The sequence below is a fragment of the Necator americanus genome, chromosome I (genome assembly GCF_031761385.1).
Source record: "Necator americanus strain Aroian chromosome I, whole genome shotgun sequence".
NCBI classification, from domain to species: Eukaryota; Metazoa; Nematoda; class Chromadorea; order Rhabditida; family Ancylostomatidae; genus Necator; species Necator americanus.
In genome coordinates, this window is record NC_087371.1 from 27,524,907 (window position 1) to 27,537,253 (window position 12,347).

The window sequence follows — 12,347 nt, forward strand, 5'->3', positions numbered from 1 at the left end:
ACTATTCATAGTGAAAAACGGATCATCCCGAAGTTAATAACAAGAATAAGACTTTTTTTACCGTTCACATGAAACTTTCCTTTCTGAAGTCAACCCGATCTAGCTTACTGGTCATCCATTCTCCGGTTGCTTAGTGAAATTTTTTAAAGTGGCTGTCATGACGCGTTGCTGGGATGCTAGTTGGAAATATCGCTTCATTTTAATATTCGGTTCTTCGAGGATGGAGTATCTCGTCACACTGCTTCTTCTTCTATCCTGCCCTATTATATCAAGATCCACCGGCAATTTTGATGATTGTCGCTTACAGGTTGATACTTTCGATACCTGTGTTTTTAACCTTCTGAAGGAAAATAATGGTAACTGCACTCTCCTTTGCAACAATACAACTTCGCTCATTGAATGTTTGAAAAGCTGCATCATGGTGAAACTCGACACAGCTTTGCTCGAACATTTTACACCTCACGAAAACGATTCAGTGGACGTTACGATTTTCGAGGTAAATGAGACCTCGTTGAGTAGCGCTGACGTTGTGGGCACATTATCTACCCATCTTTCTTCTTTGCAAAACAGTCCGTTTTCAACGCCTAGAACTGGAATGATAGATCCTATAAAGAGAACCTCTCTAGCATTTGAATCTACTCTGCATCTGGAAGAACCGTCTGTGTCCACCAAATCTGCAAAGGATGCAACCGCGACCTTTGAAACCAGTGCTTCGCCACAGATCGATGTAACTGCAGCCACAGAAAAGAATGAAAAACCCGTTTTGGAAACTAAAACTATCCTTCGAACAACAGCACCTCCACATGCTGATATACCTAGCCCTACCAAAAAGAACGAAGAAACTGCAGTGGATACAACCAATATCCAAGAAACTAATGCCCATGTACCTGGACAAACCGAAAACAATGAAGCAACCGTGTTGTATACAACAAATATCCTTGAAACTAATGCATCAGAAGATGATATGTCCGGAGCTACCGAAAATGATGAGGAGACTGGAATAGATACAAGTAACACAGACGAAACCGATGCACCGCATAATGATATGACTGGCGCTACCGAAAAGGAAGAAGGAACTGGAATGGATACAAGTAATGCACACGAAACTGATGTACCACAAGATGATATGACTGGTGCTACCGAAAAGGAAGAAGGAACTGGAATGGATACAAGTAATCCACACGAAACTGATTTACCACAAGATGATATGTCTGGAGCTACCGAAAATGATGGAGGGAGTGGAATAGATACAGGGAACACCGATGAAACCGATGCACCGCAGAATGATGTGACTGGAGCAACCAAAGATGCAGAAGGGAGTGGAATAGACACAAGTAACACAGACGAAACCGATGCACCGCAGAATGATATGACTGGAGCTACCAAAAATAATGAAGAGACTGGAATGGATACAAGTAACGCGCACGAAACCGATGCACCGCAGAATGATATGACTGGAGCTACCGAAAATAATGAGGAGACTGGAATAGACACAGGTAACACAGGCGAAACCGATGCACCGCAGAATGATATGACTGGAGCTACCAAAAATAATGAAGAGACTGGAATGGATACAAGTAACGCGCACGAAACCGATGCACCGCAGAATGATATGACTGGAGCTACCAAAAATAATGAAGAGACTGGAATGGATACAAGTAACGCGCACGAAACCGATGCACCGCAGAATGATATGTCTGGAGCTACCGAGAATGATGGAGGGAGTGGAATAGATACAGGGAACACAGATGAAACCGATGCACCGCAGAATGATATGACTGGAGCTACCAAAAATAATGAAGAGACTGGAATGGATACAAGTAACGCGCACGAAACCGATGCACCGCAGAATGATATGTCTGGAGCTACCGAGAATGATGGAGGGAGTGGAATAGATACAGGGAACACAGATGAAACCGATGCACCGCAGAATGATGTGACTGGAGCTACCGAAAATGATGGAGGGAGTGGAATAGATACAGGGAACACAGATGAAACCGATGCACCGCAGAATGATGTGACTGGAGCAACCAAAGATGCAGAAGGGAGTGGAATAGACACAAGTAACACAGACGAAACCGATGCACCGCAGAATGATATGACTGGAGCTACCAAAAATAATGAAGAGACTGGAATGGATACAAGTAACGCGCACGAAACCGATGCACCGCAGAATGATATGACTGGAGCTACCGAAAATAATGAAAAGACTGGAATGGATACAAGTAACGCGCACGAAACCGATGCACCGCAGAATGATATGACTGGAGCTACCAAAAATAATGAAGAGACTGGAATGGATACAAGTAACGCGCACGAAACCGATGCACCGCAGAATGATATGTCTGGAGCTACCGAGAATGATGGAGGGAGTGGAATAGATACAGGGAACACAGATGAAACCGATGCACCGCAGAATGATGTGACTGGAGCTACCGAAAATGATGGAGGGAGTGGAATAGATACAGGGAACACAGATGAAACCGATGCACCGCAGAATGATGTGACTGGAGCAACCAAAAATAATGAAGAGACTGGAATGGATACAAGTAACGCGCACGAAACCGATGCACCGCAGAATGATATGTCTGGAGCTACCGAGAATGATGGAGGGAGTGGAATAGATACAGGGAACACAGATGAAACCGATGCACCGCAGAATGATGTGACTGGAGCTACCGAAAATGATGGAGGGAGTGGAATAGATACAGGGAACACAGATGAAACCGATGCACCGCAGAATGATGTGACTGGAGCAACCAAAGATGCAGAAGGGAGTGGAATAGACACAAGTAACACAGACGAAACCGATGCACCGCAGAATGATATGACTGGAGCTACCAAAAATAATGAAGAGACTGGAATGGATACAAGTAACGCGCACGAAACCGATGCACCGCAGAATGATATGACTGGAGCTACCGAAAAGGAAGGAGGAACTGGAATGGATACAAGTAATTCACACGAAACTGATTTACCACAAGATGATATGACTGGAGCTACCGAAAATAATGAGGAGACTGGAATAGACACAGGTAACACAGACGAAACCGATGCACCGCAGAATGATATGACTGGAGCTACCGAAAATAATGAGGAGACTGGAATAGACACAGGTAACACAGACAAAACCGATGCACTGCAGAATGATATGACTGGAGCTACCGAAAATGGTGGAGGGAGTGGAATGGATACAAGCGACAAAGACGAAACCGATGCACCGCAGAATGATATGACTGGCGCTACCGAAAAGGAAGGAGGAACTGGAATGGATACAAGTAACGCGCACGAAACCGATGCACCGCAGAATGATATGACTGGAGCTACCGAAAATGATGAGGAGACTGGAATAGACACAGGTAACACAGACGAAACCGATGCACCGCAGAATGATATGACTGGAGCTACCGAAAATAATGAGGAGACTGGAACCGACACGGGTAACACAGACGAAACCGATGCACCGCAGAATGATATGACTGGCGCTACCGAAAAGGAAGGAGGAACTGGAATGGATACAAGTAATTCACACGAAACTGATTTACCACAAGATGATATGACTGGAGCTACCGAAAATAATGAGGAGACTGGAACAGATACAGGTAACACAGACGAAACCGATGCACCGCAGAATGATATGACTGGAGCTACCGAAAATGAGGTGAGCGCAATGCGCATATTGATTGAGGCGGATCTGAGGGAACAGAGAGAGTCAAAACGAAATGAAGCACGGTGCACTTGCGCCAGAAGCTGCGCTCGAAGCGGCACGGTGCTGCAGTTCGCAATGAACGGTGTTAGCAGGAGTCTTCATTCGATCCTAACCGCTACGCCATCCGCTTGCACAACTGCACCGTGCTTCATGTCGTTTTGATTCTACTACGCGTCATAAGCACTAAAGAGGTTAATCAGCACCAATCCATAGCGTTCTTTGCACATGAAATCGATACAGAATGAAGGTATTGATTGCAGCAATTCGGCGAACATTTCCCATAGTTTCCTTTTTCTGTTCAGTTGAAAACTATTGAGTTGAGCAACTCTGGAAATCTGCATCCAAGGCCGAGCCAGTAATGGAGGAAGTAGCGGCATAGCTGCTAAAAATAAAAAAATAATAATAAATAAAAAATGGAGATTTTTCCCAAAAAAAAAACTCTAACTATCGGTGGGATTTTAAATATTAGATGGCAGTTTGAATTTGAATAGTTAACCCGTAACAACGATAACCAAAGATTCCTGTGCAGCTATCGCTAGGTTTCCAATCCAATGGCGGAGTTGCTTCCTTCCTTCCCATCTTGCAGTTAAATATATGTCCTCTGAGGATGAAAGGCAGTGCAGAGATTCAGATTTTCGATAGGGCTGTAATGTGTATGGAATCTACCGCTATACATATGTATCTTGCAGTACTTCCCATTTTATTTCTACTTTCTTCTTCCAGTTCTTTGCGTCACCTGTTCAGAATTTACTTCTTGTTTACTGATTGGATATTTTTTCCTATTCTTTTAGGAAAAAGATGATCACGGTGACATTTCAAGCGATGCGAACTCCCACGAATCTCTTTTCACAGAATGGACTTCCAACTCTGACATGGATAAAAGCGAAGAGAATTCAGTGGAGCCAGATAATGCACGTGGTACCCCTGACTCAACGGCATCCACCGACGAACATAGCTCGAACGAGACACTTAACACTAATGAAGGGCACACAAACACCGAAGCAGCTTACGGTGAGAGAACAAGCACTGTGGAACGCACTGAGGAAACTATCGAAGCAGATGTCGTTACCATAATAACAGACGATTTTACGAAAGACGCTGCAATGAATTCACAAGGATCAGGAAATGGAGAACAACATCGTTCAACACTCGATGGAGACCACGTGAATGGAGCAACGAACTACTATTTCACAGGAAATGCCGCAGGAGAAGAGATCACCACTGCACATACTGGCGACGCCTCCAAAATCGTTGACTTCAGCACACTTTTTCCTCAGATTTCACATGGCGTGCACTCTTCTACAAGGAATGATACTCAGGATCTGATTCAGCAAGAAGGTACGAGCCAAATGCTTCGTAATCACACAACCATAGCTTCCTATTCTGGAAGTGCCGTACCGATTCGCAACGTTACTATTGGTTCTGTAAAACCAGACATCTCAGCTACTTCGCGAACATCATACAGTCTTATAGAACAAGGGAGCAGTGTAAGCAACGATAGACCTCGGACTGTTTATTCGGGCACCACACATCAGTTCAGTACTTCTTCCCGAAGCACCTATGAAGAAGTTAAGGAAGCAGAAACTGTTATCGGAAGCAGATCCACAACCATGATGAGGTTTTCCAGCGATGGTGCAAGTGGCGAAGACTCAGCTACAAATAAAGAGGAAGTCACTAAGCCAGACATAATCATCCCAGGCGAGGAAATCACTGCAAATCCAGACCATCCACTAGATCACAAAAACTTTACTCAAAGTCCAGATGATTCGTCTAAGTTCAATAACATCACTGTGAGCTCGTACCCGTCGCAGGAGCACGAGGACATTACTGTAAGTCCCTATCCTATCTCGGTTGGATACCACAGATCTTCTTCAACGAGGAGAAAAGTAACTAACTCAGTTACTCTTAGTTCAACAACAGGAGCAGAGAACGAATTGAAGGCTGGTCAAATCATTATCCGTATGTCTCACTTTTAAGCAGCGGAAGAGAAATTTCAGGTAATCAACGAGACTACAGTGCATCTACCGAATGGAACCATTTTAGTTCATCAACTTCTGCTTTATCCAAACGGAAGCCTACTCTATGAAACAGGTCAGTAACTACTCTAAAATAGTCGAAGACTTGTCGGCATTATAAAAGCAGTCAGTCAGGGGTCTAGACGGGATATCATACTTTACCTCTTGAGAACTAACCAACGGAAAAAGTTAGAATAACAATTATAACGTTAAGATTATACAAAACATAGAATGAGTCCTGGAAAATTCTATACCGAAGACGTGCCAAAAAATAAACCTTTACCCGGAAACTGAAGAATAGATGGATGGAAGAAAAAGTCTTTAAGTCAACATTTCCGGAAATTCCTGATTTTGGCTCTTCTATAAAATACACTTTAAAAGGCAAAAATATACAGGAACTTCAACAGTACTCGGAATTGAGATGCGTAAAAAGCTCTCGCACGTTCCTGGGAGGGAATAGCGCAGTCGGTAAGAGGTTCCGCAGTGACTGTACGATCGATTATTTTTTATAATTTATCATTGCTTATTATTATTTGTTATTATTATCATTAAAGGGCGGGTATAGTGTAGCGGTTAGAGGTTCTACTTTCTGTACGATCCATCGGAGGTTCGAATCCGCTCTAGTGCTGACCAAACCTTTCATCCCTCCGGGGTCGATAAATTGGAACCACACTTGTCTGGGATGATAAAAACACTGACTCGACACATCGGCTAGCCCCGCAAGTAATTGTACGGGCCAGTTACACGTTGGTAAAACCTCAAACGATTCTGAATTGAAGTGAACGTGGGGCGCATCCCAAGCGGATTGATTAACGCCAGAAATTTTAACTTTAACTTTATGTGGCTCCGCTCGAAATGAACTGTGGGCGGTCTTGTGTTAGCAAAACCGGATTCTTTGTTTTTGTGTTGATGAAAAAATGCGGAAATGATCAGGTTTTTAAAGGCCACGAATCTAATGTGGTATGGATTTCCCATGGTAAGCTTCTATACAAAGTCGGTTATTGCGGAAAACTAGGTGGTTCCTCTCATCTATTCATAGTTAAAAAAAACGTCCCGGAAGCTGCCGTCTTTTATGACAGTTTGTATTGCAACGCGCCACCCTTGTGCAACCACCGCATCAATGACCGAGCCTTCGACTATTAATAAAATGCCTCCTCACCACCCTCTTCAAGTTAAACTAATGAATAGACTTCTGAGGGGAACGGAACGTGTACATAGAGATGCGTTCTCGTAAGAACTAAAGCGATTCCCATGCCGTTTCTTACGAAGATCACGGAAAGATGGACGGAACCACGTGGTTTTCCGCAATCTACGATTCTGTATAGAAGCTTTCCATGAGATTCATGCCTGTCTCGAAGCAGATAACAGTCAGATCAAGCGAGTTCAGCGCAATCGGTAAGGCGTTTCCCTGTAACTGCGTGATGTATCGATGGTTCCAAATTGCCGCAGTGTCAACCAAGCCTTTCATCTCTCCGGGGTCGATAAATCGGTACCAGACTTGTCTGGGAGGATAAAAACACAGACTTGATACACACTGATTAGTCCCCGTAAGTCATTGTATAGGCGGTTACACGTTCGTAACCTCAAAAGGTTCTGAATTGAAGTGAGTGCCTTGGCGGGTCCCAAGCGGATTGATTAACGCCAAACACTATCTGTTCGTAGTCCGATCATAAAGAGGTGGGATAGTGTCATGGAATATATTTCTAAAGAAAATTATTTGTGTTTGTTGCAGTCACGAAGAAGTCATCAGTGGAAGTCACCACACGATTAACGCACAGTGAGTTTTCTATGACTTCAAGCGCCCTCAGTTCCAATTCGATGAAAATTGCAATTCTTTAGTTCTTGTTGCAGATAGAAACGCGTCTACATCACCAACAACAACAACAGCACAGTGGGCGAGCAGTGAGTTGCTGTGATGATCGACTCCTTACTTTCAAAAAGATTCCAATACATATTTCCGATTCAACATTATCGACTGCATCGCAGAATAGCAGTACCACAACAAAACCAGGCAACTTTATATCAAACTGTATTCATTGATTCTCCTTGAGAAACATCAGCAGAAGCGAAAGAAGTTGCATATCGGCTGCCTCAAGTTAGAAGAAGTTTTTGATCGCGTTCAGCATGAAGTTTGTTTTTGACCTCAGCATCGTTCTATTTCCTCCGATGTTCATCTTGTAATCTGTGATGCAAAAGGCAAAGTCTTTGGAAACCAATTTCGTAAGATTCTAAAATGAAAAAGAATCGGGAAATCCAAGTTTGCTACAACTCGATCCCAACATTTGACATAATCTCGATGTGAAAAAATATCGAGAACATAACATTTGACGTTAAAGTGGTTGGCATTCTTGAATCTGGGTTTGGTGCCGTTCAACGGCAACTTCCAGCACAAACCTACCGCCAGTATGAGCGCTCCACGGTTGAGATGTAGAGAGACAGCCGGCTTAAAGGCTCCACCCCCCGAATCTGAGGTGGTACTGATTTCAGGTGGAGTATTCGTATACGGGATAGTAGATTAAGGAGAGGGGGGGGGGGGGGTGATTCCGTCCATTTCTTCCTAATTGCCGTAAAAAACGGGCCAGAAGATGTGGCGCGCCCCAATCGAACTCGTTATAGAAAATAGCGCGCCGGATCGCTCGAAACCGGGTCGTTTTCTACGGTAGTTAAGAAGAACTGAACGGAATCACCTTTCTCTCAATAATCTACGATCCCGTGTACGAATACTCCTCCAGAAATCCGTACTACTCCAGATTTGTGGGGTGATGCCTTTAACTGCCGTAGTAGAAAGAAGGCGTCCACTCTCAAGCCAAAGGTGTACAGAACTTTCATCCGAACTGTAGCGGTTTATGGTTGTTTTAGCTTGACATCAAAGAAGGAGAACGCTCCCCGCAGAGACCTCAACTCAGTCAATTTCGTGATATGCAGCCTTTAAGTTGGCGTTAAATCTTAAAGGAAGCATATCACGAAATTGACTGAGTTGAGGTCTCTGCGGGAGAATAGAAAAGAAAAGGCTGCTGACTGAACCGGAACGTGTACAAACGGACGTGTTCTAACGTATCTCGTAGGAACAAATGCGGTTCCTACGCTGTTTTTTCGACGATTAGGGGAAGTGGAGCGGAGCCACGCTGGGTTTCGTAATCTAGAGCACGAACTCTACGGATTCTCTGAGGTTTTCTTACTCCGTCAATTTCGTGAGACGTTGCCTTCAATAGTACTGAAAAGGAACATGGAGACCGCCTTAATTTTTAAGAGGAACATCAGAACGTGCTCCTTGTACATATTCCGGTTCTCTCAGCGGCCTGTTCATTGATTTTACTCGATTGAGCCGCTGAGGAGACTTTATCGATTCCCAGCCGCTCGCTTTTGATCGCGACGCATGCGTGAAGGTGGAGCGTTTTCATCTCATAGGAACAAACGCGGTTTCCGACGCTGTTACTGAGGACGACTAGAGCGAATCGAATGTTACCACGCTTATACTCGCAATATGCAGTCGGAACACTATATTGTCCGATAGAGACCCAACATCGTCAATTTCGTGACATGCTGCTTCTAAAGTCAAAAAAAAATATTGAAATGGAAAAAATGGTGGAAATATTACTATGAACAATCGACATCACACCTCTTGCTCACATCCTTCTACATCCTGCAAAAATTACCACTACATCGGATGAGTACAACAAACGAGGAAACACCAAAACAAATTTTAGAGTTATTGTTAGTTAAGTTTAGGGCTAATTTCCTCAAGCATGACTTGAGATTTTACATTGTAGCGAAATTAAGATCTTGAAGGAGCGCTCAATATGAAACAAGAGTGGATATGAGGCAATAAAACAGTGCTTAGGGTTTTAACCAACGTATAAGTAGAGATTTATTCGTTAAGCCTCACCAAACTGTACCAACTCTCCCCTTTATATTCCTAATGCCGACACCGTCGACCGTCAAAAGGAAAACGGTAAACTTCTATTACACCAGTTCAGAGATCCATAATTGATACATAATACCATCCATTCCAGCGATCGTCACATGCAAATCCGGATTTGTATTCCAGGACGGCGGCCCGTTACATATTTTTAGTTGTTCCTCACTGAATGAATGGATCGTGTCCTCAAATGATTCGTGTCAAGGCAAACGTTTTGTTAACTAAAACCTGACTTATTATAATATTTTTGCTAGCGTTCTACTGTGTCAGCTCTGAAGTGAATTGGTAATATCTTGTTGGATTTCAGCAATAACATGTCCACAGATAGAATTGGACCTCTCGAACAGCTTATCTCCCTCAGCGAACTCTCCAGAGTTATCGGGTCGACAACCGCCAAGGACCATGGTCATTCACACGTGCGCTGTTTCGTGAGTTCTTACTTTTGAACCTATTCGGTGCCAGCTATACATATTTAATTCTGTGATTTTGGCGATCTCATCTTTATGCAGAAATACGACGAATATTTATTTCTTTGATCCGTCGTAGCAGTCTCGCGAGGTGTTGTTGGCCAGCATTGACAGCATCTAAAACTTAGTAGACCGAATAACAATAGCAAACACAGAATCGAACTTAAAGGCATCACCCCACGAATCTGAGGTGGTACGGATTTCAGGTGGAGTATTCGTATACGGGATCGTGGATTAGGGAGAGGAGGTGATTCCGTCCATTTCTTCCTAATTGCCGTAAAAAACGGCCCGGAAGATACAGCTTCGAGCGTTCCAGCGCGCTATTTCCCACAGCGAGTTCGATTGGAGCGCGCCAGCCGCGCGCACACGCCGCATCTTCCGAGCCGTTTTTTACGCCAATTAGCAAGAAATGGACGGAATCGCCCCACTCTCCATAGTCTCCCATCCCGTATACGGATACTCCACCTGAAATCCGTACCACCTCAGATTCGTGGGGTGATGCCTTTAAGACAGTAGTAAACTCAAATCAGAGTATCGTCGGATCAAAACGACACGAAGCTCGCTTCAGCTGCGTAAGCAACTGCGCTCGAAGCGACGCGATGGTGCTAGCTGGGATTGAGGTGGAATCGTCACGAATTGCAGCGATAAGTGGTGCTAATCGGCGAACGCGAAATAATGCGAACTGCGACGCTCCACCGCGCCGCTTTGAGCGCAGTCACGTACGCAACTGCACCGAGCATTCTGACTCTTTGAAAAACAAGCGTAGTCGCTAACTAACTGGTAAGGACATACGAGTCCGCCTCCACGGCGTCCCGTAGCTTGTGGTAGAGGAGGGCGTGACGGAAGCGGTCTGGTCAGGGTCAGAATATTTTTGGGTCATACAGGCGTGTAAAGAGCAAACTGATGTATGGTTGTAAGTTCGGAGAAAGATCAGAATGGAAGCGGAGGGCACTTCACTCGTTTAACCATAACACGTGTGAAATTACAAGAACTACTTCGCCATCAGAAACTTTGGAGGAATCTTTGAGCAAAAAAAAACCTATTAAAACAACACAGAAACACACATAAAACTTCGTCACGCTCTCCTTCTTAACCACAATTCCGGATTGGAGGCGACGTAGGCTCGGCCCTATTCCAAATATATGATGTCATCTCGTGTAAGACGTGTAGAATGTGATTCGCACCATTCAAGTATGGCGACTTTTTGCTATTTTGGTATGACTGTTCGCTGAACGAGAAGAAATAGCATAATAATATTAATAAATTGGAAAATAGCATAGTTTTATAGCAGTTTGTGAAGTTTCACAAAAGAAATTTGTTTTCAGCTACGTCTTCACCAAAACTCAACAGCCGTTGAAAATTTACGAATGCATGGAGAATGGTAAATGGACCAGCAATTACAACGGCGACAAATGCGAATGTGTGTCTTTAATTCTTGATGGTGATAAATTGAGAACTGTTTTATTTCTTTTTTCAGATGTACAGCCTCGATCGATGAACCGAAATGATCTATGATAGAAGAGATCAACTGTAGTCATATAATGCATGTCATGAATTATGCCTAGTTCACTGTCCTGAAAAAAAAAAACTATTTTGTTCTATTGTTGCTATGTTAGCGTTTCTGCGCTCCGGTTTCGAACTCTGTGAATTGTGCAAGTGTGCGAATCATGTCGAAGACAAGAACAGACTTTTGGACAAAGACAGATGGATTGTAATTCTCTCTTGGTGTATAGATACGATACGCATGCACAAAAAAAGTTAGTTCAGCGACATTAAAGGCATCACCCCACGAATCTGAAGTGGTACGGATTTCAGGTGGAATATTCGTATACGGGATCGTAGATTATGGAGAGAAGGGTGATTCCGTCCATTTCTTCCTAATTCCCTTAAAAAAACGGCCCGGAAGATGCAGCGCGCTCCAATCGAACTCATTGTAGAAAATAGTGCGCCGGAACGCTCGAAGCCGTATCTGCCAGGCCATTTTCTATGGCGATTAGGAAATGATGAACGGAATCACCCTTCTTTCAATAATCTACGATCCCGTAAACGAATACTCCACCGGGAATCCGTACCACTACAGATTCGTGGAGTGATACCTTTAAGCATAGTTCGGAGAGCATTCCGAACAACGGCCATCGGTTAGTCATCACTGGTACTAAGCATAAGCAGCTGCGCTCGAAGCGGAGCGGTGGAGCTAGCGGTTGCGATCGAGGCGGGACCATCGCGAATAGCAGCAC

At 44.0% G+C, this 12,347-nt stretch overlaps 1 protein-coding gene across 2 annotated transcripts; it reads left to right on the forward strand.

The window, feature by feature from the left end:
* Positions 1 to 220: 220 nt before the first annotated feature.
* Positions 221 to 11,625, forward strand: RB195_007031 (uncharacterized protein; the record flags this gene model as incomplete). Of its 2 annotated transcripts, XM_064180441.1 has the most annotated exons (11): positions 419 to 3,661; positions 4,501 to 5,047; positions 5,183 to 5,649; positions 5,707 to 5,800; positions 7,457 to 7,501; positions 7,576 to 7,626; positions 9,605 to 9,676; positions 9,738 to 9,848; positions 9,951 to 10,071; positions 11,436 to 11,530; positions 11,588 to 11,625. In XM_064180441.1, 11 exons carry the CDS (start codon positions 419 to 421, stop codon positions 11,623 to 11,625), a joined length of 4,884 nt encoding a protein of 1,627 aa, XP_064037312.1. The 2 variants fall into 2 exon arrangements, with proteins under 2 accessions (XP_064037311.1, XP_064037312.1); XM_064180440.1 differs by having other exon boundaries at positions 221 to 3,661; positions 4,501 to 5,649.
* Between the last annotated feature and the right edge of the window lie 722 nt (positions 11,626 to 12,347).